This window comes from Syngnathoides biaculeatus, chromosome 17 (genome assembly GCF_019802595.1).
Source record: "Syngnathoides biaculeatus isolate LvHL_M chromosome 17, ASM1980259v1, whole genome shotgun sequence".
Lineage (NCBI taxonomy): Eukaryota > Metazoa > Chordata > Actinopteri > Syngnathiformes > Syngnathidae > Syngnathoides > Syngnathoides biaculeatus.
Window position 1 is genome coordinate 19809110 of NC_084656.1, and position 18753 is coordinate 19827862.

Here is an 18753-nt window from a genome sequence, read left to right on the forward strand (position 1 = left end):
CTTTCTTTATTGCTTGGAATATGACCGACGTGGTTGCCATTGGACAGAGGCGTATTTGACAACCACCTGCTGTTTTGTGCTTACACTGAGCCGTGCAGAATTTTCCGGAATGACCGGTGTGGCTCGTGACTCCTAAAAAGCATCGGCCCCCGCTGCGTTGTGAGCGAGCCCCCTGAAAAGGCCTTCTTTGTCCGTGGAAACATTTATTGACATCTACCGAGATGCCTGCCCGTCGCCAGGGGAAACCCTCGCGATTGCCGGTACCTCTCTTTTGTAAGGTCAGCCGGCGTTCTAACGGCTCTGGTGTCTGTCACATAAACGGGCAGGGGTGGATGTGAAATGGAAAAGCAAGGAGAGCCGCAAGTTTCCCACCCGTCAAGTGTGAAACGAAAGGGCCAAGCGCCCAAGAATTTCCCGAGAATGTGTTTATGAGACCTTCCAAATTGTGACATTATGAACTATGTGGCCAACTGACACAAGACCACCCTCGCAGGTCTCTGGCTCGGAAACTAAGCAGGCCAAGACCATTTTCAACTGACACTTGGACAATATGACGCTATGACATCAAAGCCAAAAGCTAAGGCTGAGTAGCCGGATTAGCGTTAGCGAACAGCATCTTACAAGCTACACATGCTATACACATATGCATTTTAGTATTAAAACCTTGGACATGCTATGTTTTACGCACTTTTTCTCCTGGCTTGCACTCATTACCAGGGGAGTCTGCAGTAACAGAAGGTGCGGGAAAATAATCACTGCGAAATCCTGCTCTGTGTTGGAAAATCTGTGACGCGGGCAATGTTCCATCTACGCTGCGCAACTGCGCATTTGCGCACTTGTCGCACACTCTCAGCGCAGAGGAAAACAGATCCAGCGCTACTTCCTAGTTTACCTGACACCGCCCCCCTCCATTTTAAAGGGGTACACTCATAATTACAAACACCAGGGTATGGGAATAATTAAAGAAAAAGTGGTGAAACTGGAGGAGATTTTCTCTTTTTTGAGTAGAAAAAGGTCCGGTCTGAAGCCAAAGTAGAAAGTGCAGGATGAGATGGTGTATAATGTTAAAATTCCACCGTGGCACATTCTGATTGAGGATGAAAGCACAAAAAGCTAATTCTGTATTTTGACTATAGAAAGCAACATACCATTAACCCTAAAACTGTTCGGGAGCATCATTCAGCTTTCAATATGCATTGCTAAAGATATTCTGCAAGCAACAATTCAATTTTATACCAGGAAAAGCAGACAGCATATCATTGTGGGTTGAAAAAAAGAATGAAACAAAGTTGGAAGCGACCTTTCAAATTTATAGTTAATAGCTGTCTTGGTATGTATTTGGATTATACAGGGTTTTTTTTTTTGTTTGTTGACATTTTCAGTGTAAGTTTGCAAAAAACAAAATTATTCTTAAAAATGTTCTGATGGGAATGTAATCTGAACCTTTCAATGAGCCATGTAACTTCAATAGGTGACACTGATTGACCACAGTGCATACGTCTGATGTTGCTCACTGTGGTCAAAGGGGGCGCTTACGGCCTTAGCGTGTTTGCTCTTACACGTACAAAATTAGAGGGGACATTGGACATGGGTATAATAAATAATAAATAAAAATCTGCGGTGAACAAAGAGAATTGCGATACAGCAAGGGACGACCTAAGAAGAATAGATTTCACGTTGTTTAAATTTCCCTGAACTTGCACCCGGACCATTTTTAAATGTTCTTTGATGACGGAAGAACCCTCACCTTACTGTTACGGGAAAAAGATAAAAAAAAACCTGTCACAGCAAGCCGGCAGGGAAGACAAGTGGGGGGTTGATCCTTATGTAACACGATGGGATTGAATAGTGCGGGAAAGACGAGGAAGAGGCGGGTGAGGCGGTCCTCCTCGTACTTACTTTGGCAACATCTTCAGCTGATTCTCTCTCAGCTCCAGAATCTGCAGCTTAGTCAGCCTGCACAGACAACAACAGAACAATGCAAATGTCATCATTGTCATCATAAAAATAAATACCCGCTGGAACTGGCTGTATGTTTTGGCTTGCGGTGCGTCATCATAACACGTTCACGCGTCACACGCGCGAACCACAAACTGGCAGAACTGGAGAACCAGTTCAGCCGCAAAATGGATCATTGAGAAGCTCAAGAAGAAATTGACTTCACTGCAACACCGTACATTTATTAATACGTTTGCAACAACACTGTTGACTATTATTTGTATTCATTTCTGGATATATTGATCGGCGTATACTTCTGTCACTGTTGACAGTCCTCTCGTTACTACACAGAGTACAGACTTTGACTAAGCCACTCCAAAACCTTCATTTTGTTTTTTTAAAGACATTTAGAAGTTGATTTGCTCGTATGTTTTGGATTGTTATTCTCCTGCAGAACCCAAGTGCACTTCAGCTTGAGGTCATGAGCTGATTTTGAACATTCTCCTGCAGGATTTTTGCACAGTCTCTTCCTTGTTGTTGCGTCATAAACACTGAGCTTAACTGAGGGAAGGGAGGAGTGGCGTAATTTCTGAGATTTGCTGAGTTTTTTTTTTTTTTTTTTGTGGCCTCCTGGATGAGTTATTGCTGTTCCCTTGCGGTAAGATTTTTTGGCCAAAACATTCCTGGGAAGGTTCAGCACTGGTCCACTATTTGTGCATTTGAGGTTAATGGCTCTTCCTATGGTTCGCTGGAATCCTAAAGCTTTAAAATGATTTTTGTAGCACTGATAAGATGCCAGTTAGTTTATTTCTTGACTATTCTTGAATTGCTTTGGATCGTGTCATTTTGTCAACTTAATTTTGTCAGACAGGTTCTGTTGCAAGTGATACTGGAGGTAACCATGCTTGGGTGTGATCACTTAAAATTAACCACAAGTTGTGATTAGCCACAATTAAGTCATGATTTAACAAATGAGGGTAATTACTTTTTCCACACTCAGCCAAGAACTAGATCTTTTTTTTCCTTAACAAATGAAATCATCTCAAAACAACATTTTAAGTTCACTTTGGTTATATTTGTCTGATATTTATATTTGCTTGATGATATTAAAGTGAGGAAATTATGCAAAAATATAAGAATTTCAGATGGGAATGAATACATAGCACTGATATGTAGTGCCTATAGTGTATTGATATTTTGTTTTTGTTCCAAACAATGCTGCAAGTTCCCTTCTGTATTAACATAGTATATGATGTAATTATTGATGTACAGTGTCAAATCACTTTTTTTGATACAGGAATTAAATTTAGTACAAACACATCACTAAATATTCTGCTGTATTTTAGTCACATTGTTGCATATATATATATATACACACACACACACACACACACACACACACACACACACAGACGATTTAGGGATCAATGATGCATTTTTTTGCCACATACAAAGCTGCTGAATCTTCCTGTTGCCGTTCATTCACCACGTGTTTAGTTAGTATTTTTTTTCCTGACGTGTATTTCATTTCCAGCTGCATTTAAAAACTTTATTGACACCAGCATAGTTTTGCAATGTACAACATTCCTGGATGTGCTTTCTGCAGTTCACGTTCACTTCTGTAGTGTACATTGACTATATTTTTATTGCTCTGTAAATGTCATTTTATTGCTGTTCATTTTATTCTCAACTGCCGATTCTTGTCTTTTGGAGCAGAGTTTCCTAGAAAATTTAGTTTTGAGTTCCTCACAAAGAGGATCCGTTGTGGTAGCAAGATATCAAAGCCCGTCATAAAATCAAGCTTTTTGGAGTTTGTGTTTTTCCCCAAACAGACCTGCCAAAACTGGCTGGAAGGAACTCCAGGAAGGCGTCGTTCAGGTAGAGCTGGCTCAGGCTCATGAGCTGCGTGAAACCATCGGGCAGCCTGAACACATACAAATATGAAGAGGTAAGTCACACAACCAGACCGCCAGTGTCGTGCTCAGCTATTTCCTCACGTACTTTGCGATGGGATTGACGCTGGCCTCCACAATAGTGAGCAACTTGCAGTTCTTGATATTCTCGGGAAACTCCTGAATACCTGCGCACACCAACAAAGACCAACACCTTTAGCCAGCTAATTTGACCACAGTTCATTATACAGTACCTTGAGGAACGCCTTGATTGACTGGAACAGCGGGGAGATGGTATATATAGAACATAACCACTAACCAACTCTAGGTTACATACACGGCTGGCTTTACCAAGATAATGTGACAAGGGAAAAGAATTCAAAATCCTTCTCTGTGGGTTCCGGACTCAAACAAGGAGCTACAAGCAAAGGCGAGTTCCGGACTTACTGTTTTTGCTGACGTCAAGCTCTCTGAGGTTGACGAGGTTGGCGACGCCCGCTGGCAACACAGTGACGTCATTGTCGGGCATGCTCAGTCGCTGGAGCAGCTGGCAGTTGAACAGTTGCTGGTGGAGAAAAGACAAAAATTTAGTGACTGGATTTTATGAGTAAAGTTCATGTAGAAGTATCTCTGGCTCACTTTGGGCAGCTCTTCAATCTGGTTGGCATCAAGAAAGAGCTCCTGCAGCGTCTTCTCAAAGCTGAAGATCTCCTTGGGCACAGTCTCCAGGCTGCAGTGGGAGTAGTCCAGAGACGTCACCGCCTCCTCCTCGCCACGCAAGCAGCGGCACGGCACCAGGCGAACGAAGAAACTGCGCTTCGACATCCTCAGGCACTGCGGGCCGGAAGATGAAGAAGAGATGAGCACGAGGTGTTAGGCACGTCATTGTTTATCACACTTTTTTAGCCATTGGATTTGTCAGATTTTTTTTGGGCTAATAATTTGGCATTTTTCATCTGTTTGAAACGTCATTTTTTTTCAATTTTTTAACAAATATTTATGCATTATTTTCCTGACTATGTTTTACAAGTATTTGGGTCTATTTTTGCAGTGTTCGCTAATATATTGTACTTATTTTAATCAATGTTAATTTCTGTGTAATATTTTGTATTGTGTCAACATTTTTTTATATATTTTGACTGTGTTTTCCGTCATATTTCATGTAATGATAAATCTTTCCCATCATATTTAATATTATGTGAAATACAAACATCTTTGCATGTCCGAAATGGCCATTTTTGTCAGTTTTTATTTCTCTCTTTTTTTTTTTTACATCAATTTATGTTTTTACAATTACATATATTTTTTCTTTTAAAGAATAATTCACACACACACACACACACACACACACACACACACACACACACACACATATATTTTCCCCCCTGTGCCTCAAATTTTACTATTATTTTTAATGTCACTAATATTTTTGTAATTTTTATAATTTTGTTTGTATTTTATTGAATATTTTTGTACTACATTTCAAAATTTATATGAGGTCATATCACCAAAATTGAAACTTGGCTCAATGTGGCCATTTTCATCAAATGCTACGTGACGAAATCTGTTCCAAAATGAACACAGGTTTCACGCGGAATGCGGTCCAACAAGAGAGGTTTTGTTGCCGAAAGCATGTGGAGTATGCTGGCACGCACACAAGCATGGCGCCGTGTTTTGAATGATAATCCTACGAAACTGTTGCTGCGTCAGTCTAAAATGTCGATAGTATTCTTTTGTCTTTTGACCGCAGGTGGTTTGGGCGGCGAAAGGTCAATGTGGGTGTCGACTCACTGCTTTTAAAATGGCGCACACAAACACACACACACGCAGTGACAGATCACAGTATAAGTGCGAAGGGTCACCACAAAAAACTATGTCGCTTCTTCGTCTTGTAATGTCTGCTTGCCGATGCAATCATGACTGACAATGTCATTCATTTTAAGTCCAAAGACTAATTTAATATTAAACCACGTTAGCTTTAACCACATCGGGGCCACCATTCATAAACAGACTCAGAGATTGTGAAAACCCAATGGCAAGCCTGGAAACATTGGCCCAAATGACTGTTTACCACGTTAGCAGTTACCATATTTTCCGCACTATAAGGCGCACCTCCAATGAATGGCATATTTTAAAACTTTTTCCATGTATAAGGCGCACCAGATTATAAGGCGCATAGAATAGACCAGGGCTCACCAACCTTTTTGAGGCTGAGGGCTACTTCGTGAGCACCGACCTGTTTGCGGCAAATTTCAGACTCAGTTCATTACACGTACATAAAATATTTATATTTTCATTTATTGTAGTAAATAACGTTACAGGTATTTCAAAATTTTAATTCACATAAGCACGTCAGAATTCAGAATTTAAAGCACAAATAATAGTAACAATTTGTGGCCGATGGTATTTTTAGAACATACCTCGCAGGCGCCTTACATGGTCCTCGCGGGCTACCCTTCGCCCGTGGGCACCACGTTGATGACCCCTGGAATAGACGCTACAGTAGAGGCTGGGGTTACGTTATGCATCCATTAGATGGCGCTGCACTAAAGCCTCAATATTGATCCATATATAAGGCGCCGGATTATAAGGCGCACCGTCGGCTTTTGAGCAAATTAAAGGCTTTTTGGTGCGGAAAATAAGTTAGTAGTCACGAATAGCTAGCCTGCGTACACATGTTGCGATTAAATGGGTCAATGGATAGAAAGCCACAATGAAGAGACTCCAATGCCAGCATGCTTTGACAACTAGTTCCATGCGTGCATCATGTTTAAAAACAATTACTGCCAGGGCAGTACACTACTTCTAGACGGCAGAAAGTGATTGACCACAGCTGACCTGAAGTGAAATAACAAAAAACTTGCTGGTAGGGGTACGCTACCAAGCTTACGGCCATGCTACCGCTGAGAACGCCCGATCCCGTCAGGTCTCAGAGGCTAATCGGGTTTGGCCCTGGTTAGTACTTGAATGTGAGACCGCCTGGGAATACCAGCTGCTGTAAGCTTCTCTCCCCGGCTAAATGCAGAGGGGTTGCATCAGGAAGGGCATCCGGCGTAAAACTCCCAAACAAAAATGCTTTCATCCAAAATGGGACTAGCCAAAAGCAAAAGAAGAAGTACACTACAAATCATACCCAAAAAGGTTTGGTTTTTTTACATCTTCACTTTGAAAAACTGGAAAAAAAAAAATATAGGTCACAAAATAAACAGAATGCAAAGAATTAATCAGTTCTTGCAGCATGATTTCATGACTTCCTCCCTTGGCCTACTTACTACACGCGCGTTCTAAGTGTGAATGGCGACCATGTGAGCGCTGCGTTTCTGGCAACGAGCCACGGGGTTTGGCCCCGAGCCCCGTGGCTTCCTCTCAGCGACGGTGTATGAAAACGACATTCCCGCTTCATTTTCCTGGTCGGAGCGCCTCCTAGGGTCAAGGCTGTTGGCATGGTAACTGTGGCTATGTTCCAGAAAAAAGTAAAAAAAAAAAAAAAAAAAAAAAGTCAGACCTCAGGCTCGGCCAAGTACGAATGTCGCATGACCTTCGGGAGTTGGGGAAAATCAATGCCCACAACTTCACCAGCACGACCTCGTCATGTTGACGTTTTATAAATTCCGAGAACTCGTACTTCATTTCGGGGCGAAATGGAAAATCCCGAACAATCTATGTTTGAACTTGTTTACTTTTGAACTCTCACTCTGCCAATGGGCAAGATATAAAACTTGTAAAAAAAAAAAAAACAAAAAAAAAAACACAAAATTATAAAACTCTGCTTTAACACTTTTTGGACTCAGTTTGGTATGTTATCACACTCTGTTAACATTTTACTAGTTATGTGAAATTGTACACTGTACAAGGCCAAAGAATGAGAATGAGAGAAGGTTGCAGTCACGTGATAATCGCTACCATTTTTACAGACAAGCTCGGCGTTGCAGACATCACCATGGCAATGTCCACAGACCCATGTGTAAGCGGCGAGCGGCGGATGTTTTCTGCCTACTTTAATTCACTGGATGACGTCGCCAAAGCTAGATATGTACAGAAGATCAAACTCTGTGAAGAAATCAATCCGTATACCCTCCACAGCGACGTACTTTCAAAGGATCTGAAAGAGTTCCCTGACGTACAATATCCAGACACTAGAAATACACATGCTTACCGCTTACAAAATGATCAGAACAGACTTTCAAATAACCATTTGCCTTGTGTACTCGAGCTTCATTCAGATCTGCACGTCGGCTATTTCCAAGCCACTTTTGTTGCCGTTTTTTTTCGATAACTCCATTGCTACGTTCTCCTTCATGCAATCTAATCTTTGGAACACGGAAAAATCGCTTCCCAATGTCTCTGTTTCCGCGATTTCCACATCCGTAGACGCAACGATAATCTGGCATGACGACGACGGACAGCTGACTGCTCGTCTGCAACAATGGCGGTCAAGTATCCGGATGAACAAGCCAGCCATAGTACCTGACTCGGAGGCATAATTTATCCTTATAGACCAGCCAAAACCCTTTTGTAATAATGGTGATAGCATCTTAGCATTTTACATTTTCACTTTACATTCGAACAACCATTACCCCGACGTTGCAGCCGATACTTCATTACTGAGCGCTTAGCATGCTAGCACTCTCCAGTATACGGTATAGCTAAGGTCTTTTTGTAATCAAGTTTCCTACCTTGCTGTATGTTATCGTATCCAAAACTTTTAGCATCTTAGTGTTTTATTACATGACTACACAGCAAAACACAAAATCCTTTCCTCCACAAGTGTTTTCTCGATTCACATTACTATCTTGCTATATGTTATCATACAATCAGCGTGATACCATATAAATTTATTTCAGTATTATCATAGGGCTAATGGCGTAAACTTTAGGGCCTTGAGGTTGCGGCGGACGTGCCTCCACTGTGCAGGTGGGATAGTCGCCTATTTGATTTGGCAAGACTAACAGCAAACATCACATGCGTGACTCTTCTGCGATCGTTGAGCACGTCAGCCGGGGTCATTCAAACAGTTGTTCCGGTTGCATCACGGGAAGCAAGCCCGTCTGGCAGCGTTTGTTTCCCGTCTGGTACCGTCTGTAATCTCCGCCAAAATATGTTTTAGCCGTAGTAGGCAATCCGGGGAAAGCCACGACAATCTGGATGCAAAGCCGCTTTGAGGAAGCGAAGGGCCACCCCGCGCTAATAACATTGTCACATCCGGCAGACGAGCGCTGCTTGCTATTAATAACACGAGTTGCTCCCAGCCGCTGACATGTACTCGGCGCTCTGTGTAAAATGCCAACAAACACCGAAGTCTTATGTCAGAGGAGCGACACATCCCGCCTGGACGGCGGAGGCGGTTTAGCTCCGAACTCCGGCTACAAGCTTGGGTTCAAAGAGTTTATACAGACTGCCAAGTGCTGTATGGTGGAAATGATCTCAATTCACTTCTGTCAGATGGTAACAATTCTTCAACAAAGAGGATTCAAGACGTTTATTGCTACTTCCAGTAGAGGTTTATTGTCAAAATAAACATAACACAGACAATTACACTGTGTTGAATCACAAACTTTTCCCTCATGACAGTCCATTTAGCTTAATGCTAACAAACAACGCTGAATGCCAGAGCTGGGCTAAGTAACGGCAACAGAACACAAGAGGGGAAAAATGTACACGGACCACCCAACAATACTCACGGGGATATGCATTGCCAGTTTTAAAAATATAGTAATATTACTGTGTCTTACCGAGTTAGTTGTAAATCTCTTCTTCGTGTCTTTATATATGCGTTATACTGGGCCCACGTGGCCCAGAGGGACCAGCACAAAATCCATTGAACAGAGGGTAAAATAAGTCAAAAACTATTCACTTATTTACATTTATTTATTATTGTATGTTCTTAGAGGCCCCACAGCTCAGTGGTCCGAGTATTGGTTTGGTAAACGAGGGGTCGTGAGTTCGTATCTCACTGGGGCCTCTACTCCCCAATAGGGGTTGCGTCAGGAAGGGCATCCGGGGTAAAAACTGCGCCAAACAAATATGAGCGTTCATCTGAGATGTTACGCTGTGGTGAACCCTTACGGGACAAGCCGAAAGAAACCTGATCTTCTTATTATTGTATGTTCTTATGAAGTACAATATTATAGAGTGCTATTTACTAAAATTACATAGAACAGAATGAAGCCATTTCCATTGATTTCTATGTGGAAAGATGACTTGACATATAAGTGGTTTGAGTTATAACCATGGTCCCCGAACAAATAAAACTCTTATATTAATGCAAGATAAACGCAAGTACCAGAAGAGACAAAGAAAAAAAATCGACGGTGGGGGAAAAAACAGCATTGTCAGGCATGTAAACATTGACAGTTTCCTATTTTGATCTCCACCTGCAAACACAACAGTGACTGCGTGTAGAAGTTGAACTAGAAGTGGAAAAAGGCTGCTGGTATCTGTGAAGGTGGTGGTGGTGGGGGGTCCACCATTAAACTGGAACCTGATGTTCCAGTTTCACTTTACTTCTCGGCGGGCTTCTGAGCTCTCAGCAGTCTCGCGTGACGCCGCAAAACAAAAAGCCCGATTGTTTTCTCCACGTTTGGCCCCAAATGAGGGTGAGTAATCTGATCTCTCGAGGAGGACAAAAGTGGCATCTACACATGAGGATCAGTCCACGTGGAGCCTGCACACGCATGCACTCCGTCCATAAGTAACCTTTACCGTGCAACTAAGGCCACTTTACACTGGGTGTGTCCATTCTTATTCCCTCGGAAACAGATCATCATTTCGCTAATGAATAATTCCCAGATATTATCTTCAGACACAGATGGGCTTGAGGCAGGAGGACGCCGACATTTCTTCCGCTTCATTTGCCGAGGCGCTCACCGACATGGAGGTTATGTAGGTGTCAGATTTGTTTTGAGTAGGACGGAGCTTCAAATGGGGGTTTGCGCCGTTTTCATTTTTTTTTTTTTTTTCCATTCTGAAACCGCCGTATGTTGGGTCCACTGGAACTCGAGAGACCACTGTACTTGGTTTTGTAATTTCACAAATGACGGGTGGGCAGCCACTCCGGAAGCCTACCTACTACTTACAAGAGGCGTTTACGAAAATAATAATTAAAATAAAGAAATCGTTTTTACATAACATGGTATCAATTCAATGCAACAAACATAACAAGTGATGCATTTCAGCATGCCGACGTTCAACTTGCAACCCCAAAAGATTGCGCTGAACTTCCTGGAAAACCACTTCCTGCCCAAATGACGGCTGACGTCAAATCTGCAACGTCGGCGAGACTTTATAGCTAGTGTTTGTTTTTCAACGTGGTCTTAGTCCAACGAGAGGTTCTGATTTTCAAAGAGTAGCCACTGAAGCTTCTGCGCTGCTCATCTTTGCACCTGCGTTGCTCAAACAGTGGCAAGCAGGATGAACGGGACCGCATGTTTACGTAGAGCGACACGTTTGTACATTTGTGCAGGGAAGCTAGCGTGTCTGCACATCTCAGGTCCTGACTGGTGCCCAGATGCCTCATAGGAGCAGTAGTGCAAGTATAGCATTCAATTTTCTCTTCAAATACTTCAAATATGATAAATCAACAATAGAATCTAAAACTATCATTTTAAGAATAGAATTTACTGAACGTAACATTTTTTTAAGTGACTGTTCTCAGATCTTTTTTTCAAAAACAGACACCACCTCTGGGATACCGCCATTTTCAAAAATTCTGACATTGTGTATTTTTTAAGCACTGTGAAATCACCATTTCATGCCATTAAAAAATAAAAAAACACCACAATTTTGTGTCATTTTAACAAACTTCAAACCTTTTTTTTTTTTTAAATCTGAGACCAAGCACAATTTGGTGCATTTTTAATAAACCTCCGCTAACTACCATTTCCCAAAAAACATTTTATGTTCGAAAAATATTATTGAGATCTGTTTTCAGGGTGTTAAAAAAAAAAAAAATAATAATCAATACCCCAAATTATGATATTCCAGTTAACTTCGCGAGATATACACATACAGGGCAGGAGTATTCGTTCTGATGCAAAAAAAAAAAAAAAAAAAAAAAAAAAAAATACCCGCCTAGTTTCATGAGAAAAGACCCAAGCGGGTCAGGCAGGCCTGCGGGTTATAAATAGCGGAGCCTCCGCACCGCCTGTAAGTTTGTTAATTAAATATGAGCTCTCGTTAAGTCCAACACTCTGGGATTCATTTGCACGGGGCAGCTAGCATTAGCCCAGGAAAGAGGCCGGTTGTCAGGGACAATGAAAAGAACCAGAGAAGAAAGAGAGGAAAAAGTTAAGTTGTGGAAGCAAATTCTGCACAAGAGGCCCTTAAAAGCAAAAGAAAAATTAAACCAAATTAGAGAACACTTTGATCCACCCTTCGTCCTGTACATAAATGCGTGAGTTGAATGATAATTAGCAATTATTTTTTTCCCAATCATTCTACTTTTTACAATGAAATTGCTAGCGCGCTATTGCTAAAAGTGAAAACTAAAAGGCTGATTTTGTCTCAAATTCAGTACAATTTATACCATACGCTAAGTGCTAACGTGCAGTTTCAGGATAGAACTCCAGTCCCGATATAGATATATATATCTACACACATTATATATTCCTGGAAAATATTCATCCCATATCCTGGATCATATTGACTGTAGGGGGTGGGGGGGGGGGTTTTAATATATATATATATATATATATATATATATATATATATATATATATATATAAAAAACATGTTAGAGCAGTGGTTTGGTAAACCAGGGGTTGTGGGTTCGTATCCCACTGGGGCCTCCACTCCCTGAGAAGGGTTGCGTCAGGAAGGGCATCCGGCGTAAAAATTGTGCCAAACATATATGTGCGTTCATCTGAGATGACACGCTGTGGCGACCCCGAAAGGGACAAGCCGAAAGACACTTATATAATATTTATATTTCATAATATATTTTTATAGTATAATACATATTATATAATATTTATATATAATATTGATAATATTTTATTTATTTTCCCCTATACAGTCAATATGACCAAGGATAGGAGCTGAAAATGATCCAGAAACAATTTTAAGAAGCTGTGGTTTGAGGACCGGCAGCGAGGATTTATTTGCGACCCCCAGGGGCCGAAAGTAGACACTGGGTGGAGCGGGAGCTGGTTTGGCAAGTGGATCATTTTAGGCGGCCTTGGGCGGAACAAGGCGAGGCCCTTCCTGTCACCTCGGACGCCGTCACTAATTTTCCTGAGAATTGCGTCACGGGGCAAAAAGCTCAATAGTTACCTTTGGGTAAGGTTTTAGCATTCGCTTGTCAAAGGCAGTTTGAAGACATTTTGTTGGTTAGCAAATCAGATATCAGAAACACTACAAACGTTTTGCTTGCATTGGGCCAAATTGCTGAGTGCACCGGTGTCAAACTCAAGCCTTGGGGGCCAAATCTGACCCGCCGCATTATTTTATGTGGCCCGCGAAGGAAAATTATGAGAATCAACTTGCCTGATTTTTTAAAAAAAATCTGTACTAAAGTTTCAAATCGTCATATCAGAAATGATAACGTTGAGATATTGCAAGCAATATTCTGTGCCCAAACAACATCAAAAGTTGAATAAGCCATTACCCTTGATTTGTGATGACAAAATTAGCTCGTAAATTTCATCTGTCAATATGATGAGGTGAAAGATTTTCATAGTTTCACATTCATAACGGCCCTCTGAGGGAAACTAACTACAATGTGGCCCGCGACAAAAATGAGTTTGACACCCCTGTCTTAGTGTGTCGACTTTGTAATTAATGCCCCCTCAAGGACAGGAGGTAGCTCAGCCCTTGGTCGAAGTACATGTGGGTACCATCCAGAATGATACACTACTAGTAGTTCAAGTCATTAATATACGTGACAAAAATCAGAGAACACATTGACATACCTTCTCATTTAGGACTCAAGCGCCTGGGCGGCGTTGGTCGGTAACAAAACCAGCAGCAGCAACTCTGCAGAGAAGAACACGGTAAACATTAACGGTGTAAAGGTACAAGGAATCAGATTCATATGAATCGATGTACTATATTCAGTATGAAATTCTCGTGCAAAATTGTAACCGCCTCGGGCACTAGTCCCATGCCTGCGCCATAAACAAAAACAGTGCAGCTCGGCCTCTGGTTAGCGGACGTCGGTTAGCAATGCGCTTCAGGGAGTAGGTCAGTGTGGATTCATGCGTCCTGTTCATCTTCTACCGCGCTTGTCCTCATTTTGGAATCACAGCTGGCTATGGGCAAGAGGCGAGGTACACCCTGAACTGGACTACGATTTTACCCTCATGGTTGTTTGTTTCCCAAATAAACTACTACTGATGTTGCAATGTTATTTGCATTTATTAGTTGTAGTCTACCCGACCGATATGTGAGCAAAAGCCGCAAAGAGTCACAATTACAAAAATGTTCCACAAAGCAAAACAGACGTGACCAACAGCTGTGGCTAACGAAGCAGGAAACAGTCACAGCTGCAAAAAGATGTTTAAGAACTGATGAATATATGGAGGGACCAATCAATTCAAAGACAAAATCCTTGAAATTGCTACAAATGCATCACGAGACATACACGTGGGACCACGGTCACTCGGGTAAACCGGTCTATCGTGTTACTACGCATGCGTGTGACGGTGTGGACACGTCCGACCACTTTTGAAGTTGCATTTGAAATGAGAATCACGACATAAAGAGATCGGATTTAACAAAAGAAAAATACATCTGAATTGGGCCTTCACGTTTCTGTAAACCATTTAGTCCTTAATGTATGGACGGATGGACCCTACCAAACGTGTTTCTGTAAAGATAAAATATTTATTTAGTCATTAATGAACTTAACGTAAACCTTCCTGCAATTAACAAACCTAAGGAGGGATGTTTCTGTAACCATCAGATCCTTCCCAGCCCAGACTTTTTTACCCCAAGATCTACTTTTCAAGCAGCCAGGCTCTCACGAGCTACCAACAACACGGAGAGATGGTGATGATGCTCACAAACCGTTTTAAGGTCAACGTTATGTTGCCTCCGATATTTAAAATACAGAATTATCTTTTTTATGTACTGTATTGTTTGTGTTTTCATCCTGGATCAGGCTGTTCCAAGGTGGAATTTCAAAATTACACACCATCTCATCCTGCACTTTCTACTTTGGCTTCAGACCACAGCTATCCCGCTCGGAAAAGAGAAAAATCTTGTCCAGTTTAACCACTTTTTATTTGATTATTCTCATACTGTGACAGTCATCGCATCTTAAAACAACAGCATTTCTTTTTTTAACTTTCTCCATTAATATCAAAAGTAAACATAAGCAGCACGTCTAGCTCATCTTTGCTCTACGATGCCCAGACTGTGTTGCTAACTAAAGCAGCGGTGGTGGACCTTATCATAAAACACATTGATGGGCTGCGTAAGTACTGTAACATTTGTAATTATGAGTCTACGTCTTTAGGAGCAGAGGGGGGGAGCAGCGGTCGTTGTTAGAGAAAGTTCCGTGTGCTGCCTAAAAGAAACCAGTGGTGGCTTCTTTTTATTTTTTACAGTACGTGTGTGAATTGTACCAATATCTGTGAAGAGACTGCATCAGCACTGCACAATTGAGCACACGCGCAGTTTAGAGGGAACAGTGGCTGACATCTTTTTTTTTTTTTTGGGGGGGGGGGCACGCTGTTCCACGATCGACTGACGCATTGAGCACCCCTACTTTAGTACATAACTAAACGCAGGCGTTTCTGTTCGTCGATGACCACTTTGTCATCCAAGAAACGAACATACGTGCTTCCGTTAAAGGCAATTTAGTCCTCAACGACCCTATCATACGTTTTTCCTGATGTTAAAGAATGTATCATTTACTGCAGTTTTTTAAACGTCATTAAAACTATTTGTTCTATTACTGCACCCAACGTGAACCAAAACCGTGAATCTTAAAAATTAGGCTACGTACCAGACGGTGATTTTCGTCATCACAAGATGGCCATATTTCTTCAAAGTATGTGTGCTAAAACACCGTCTCCAATGGCATCTCTACGTTTGGCTGGCAAAAACACGGCCCCGGCGTTTCGGCTCGCCAGCTGACGCGTCCCCCCCCCCCCCCCAAAAAAAAAGAGGCCGCTAGCAGATAGACTCACAATGGCGCTACAGTGCGAGGCCTTGGACGAAACAAAAGAAGCCGGCGAGCGAGAAACATTCTCACTTATTCATCACGTCTCCCCAATCAGTCCCGAACTCTCGTCAGCTTCTGCCCCACTTCCTCTTCCCCGCGAACACAAAAATACTGCAAAGATTTCCAAAAGCTGTCCGTGCGGGGTTCACGGGGAGGTCAATCTGAAGTCGCTGAAGGTCACGAAACACGAACGTAAAAAGTAACACTTTTACTTTGCTTGGATGAGAGCTTTTTTTTTTTTTTTTGTAATCTGTGACCGGTGTGGTGTTCTAACTGGGTCACAGGAGAACTAAGGTCACAGATGGATGACTTATTCAATGGCGATCGTCTGCTAGGACAAACAGGTGACACGCACAGAGAAAGAATCATCCATAACCGCATTTGCCGGAGTCAATTCCGAGAGAACATATGTTACCATGACAACCAAAAGAGCAGCTACTACCTAGTCATCATCTCGTATGTTTTTTTTTCCCCCAATATTTTCCATCTAATTTGTCTAATATTTTTTTCTTTAAAATTAGTTTTCTAGTCATTTTTTCATCATATTTGCAGTTTTAGTGAATAATTTTCCGTTATCTAATTTTGACGTTATTTTCCAACATTTTATATTTTCTTATTTTGGAACTCCCAATCTATTTTTTATATAGATTTTTTTTCCCACAAACTTTTCAAAATACATTTCCAATATTTTTGTAGTGTCTGCTCGTACATGTGTAATTTTGGTCAGGTTTTTTTTCCTATTTCCATATTTTTCTACCCCTTTATGAAGTTTTTTTTAAATTTAATAAACTTTTTGCGGTTTTTAGTTATCTAATAGTTTTATAATTGTGAGTTGTCTGTCCACCTACTTTTAGTTTAGCATTTTGCACTCCATTTTAATTTTATTTCTACACTCACTGGCATGTTTCTCTGTTTTGATTCCGCATATGACGACAGTCTCTGGAGGAAGCGATGAAGTGAAACATGCTCTCTCTTTTTTTTTGGTGATTTCATTTCTCACTTCTTTCAACATGTCACTAGCAAGAAAGTAAGCGTGCCAGCATTCCCATGATTAGTTAAGTTAAAAATAAAGCATAAATAATAAAATAATCCGCTCTGACGAGGATTTCAGTGCTTTTTCTTAGGTGTTAAAAAATATCCACGGCGTACCACAGGAAGTCACGTGACATTGCTCACTTCTCATATTGGTCACAAAGATGGAAGCAGGAAGTGCGTTTAATGTACAATACTTTGTTTCGATACTTTCAGTATGCATCTGCATTTTGTTTTGGTTTAGATTTCATTTTGTGATATCGTGATGATACTGATAATCGTGACCATTTTTGGTTGTAAATATCCTGATGCAAATTCCTTGCGTGTCTCGTAACATACTTGGCCGATAAAGCGGATTCTGATACAGTAACCTCACACTGTTCAATCACGACTCCAAATCTGACACACGTGTCGTGTACGAAAACAATTTCAATTTCAGCAAAATTAAAATTGAAACACGGCAATTTCGATTCCTCAACGAACCAAAACAAACGGGGTTTCGAAAGTATTTGAGACCATTTTATCCTTAATGAAATTAACATCTGTTCCCGCAGACATCAAAGACTACGTAGTTGTCAATGAACATAACGTAAAGTAAAAAAAATATATAATTTATATAATTTATATAATTTAAAAGAGACAATTACCAGACCGTTTTAGACTCCTCAATGAAGAATGAACCTAACATTTCTGTAGTTTTCCAAGACATTAAGTCCTCATAAACGTCACGCAAGTTTTAGAAATTAAAGATCTCTTATCCCGCAGTGAATATCACACACATTTTCATAACAATCCAAGAAAGTTTAAGACTCCTCCACAAAGCTAACATACATTTTGATAACCTTCAATGAACTAAATAAGAGTTTCTTGTAAACATTAAAAGGCTATTTTGAATCATCAGCAAAGCTAACTTATATTTGTAACCAAAGACCTTTTAATGTCCATCTTTCCATAAACAAAAACTATTTCAAATCATCACAAATTTTCCTTGCAAATAAAAACCACTTAGATGTTTCAATGTACTCAACATACAGGATTTTACAAAGATTTTTTTTTTTTTACATATATAATCAACCTAATGTATCAGTTTTTCTAAACAACTTCTCCTTGAATCTTCAATTAACCTAATACATGTAGTGACATTTTTTTCGTAAACATGAAAGACCAATGGACCTTTCCGACCTGTCAATCACGCGTACAATAATAGCCAATCAGATAGCCGCATTGTCTTGACACGCCCCTCCCGCCGTATTGTCCCACAAGCAAGGCTGGTTGTCAGTAGCGTGCGCTTGGAAAAGTTACTGTTACGAAGGGAAATGGTCCTCAGAATGTGCAATTCTGATGAAAGATATGCTGCTAGGTTACAAAGGGCCCGCTTGATTCATTTTCCAAAGCCGAAAACACAGTTGACGAAGTGTCTACGATGGATTAAGGCTCGCGGAAGAGCGCACGTACAACTAAATGTGGACAATATCAACAAACACCAGAATGTATCTTCTCTGAGTTTCATTGAATTATTATCAGTGCTTTATACATTGCAGCAGAACAACTTTCGCTATGTTAGTGTATCACTGACCTGCTGAATGAAGTGTGTCATGTTTTATGCTGAAGACAAATGTGCGATGTCACGCAAGAGAAATATCTATTTGCCAATTTCTATCACGTCCGACTTATAAGACCGAGCACTGGGTTCCATTACGAGCCAAATGAATACACCCGCTCACC

The 18753-nt window shown here is 41.0% G+C and overlaps 1 protein-coding gene across 4 annotated transcripts in view; it reads right to left on the reverse strand.

Moving 5' to 3' along the window:
* Nucleotides 1–18753, reverse strand: part of erbin (erbb2 interacting protein) — a 39638-nt gene that overhangs the window by 17895 nt on the left and 2990 nt on the right. For all 4 annotated transcript variants that reach the window (XM_061802249.1, XM_061802250.1, XM_061802248.1 and 1 more), the window contains exons 2-7: nucleotides 13739–13802; nucleotides 4470–4664; nucleotides 4278–4395; nucleotides 3940–4018; nucleotides 3773–3862; nucleotides 1900–1956 (exon numbers count right to left, since the gene is read on the reverse strand). In XM_061802249.1, the coding sequence (XP_061658233.1) occupies nucleotides 1900–1956; nucleotides 3773–3862; nucleotides 3940–4018; nucleotides 4278–4395; nucleotides 4470–4655 (530 nt within the window). In that variant the 5' untranslated portion in view covers nucleotides 4656–4664; nucleotides 13739–13802. The remainder of the gene's footprint in view (nucleotides 1–1899; nucleotides 1957–3772; nucleotides 3863–3939; nucleotides 4019–4277; nucleotides 4396–4469; nucleotides 4665–13738; nucleotides 13803–18753) is intronic.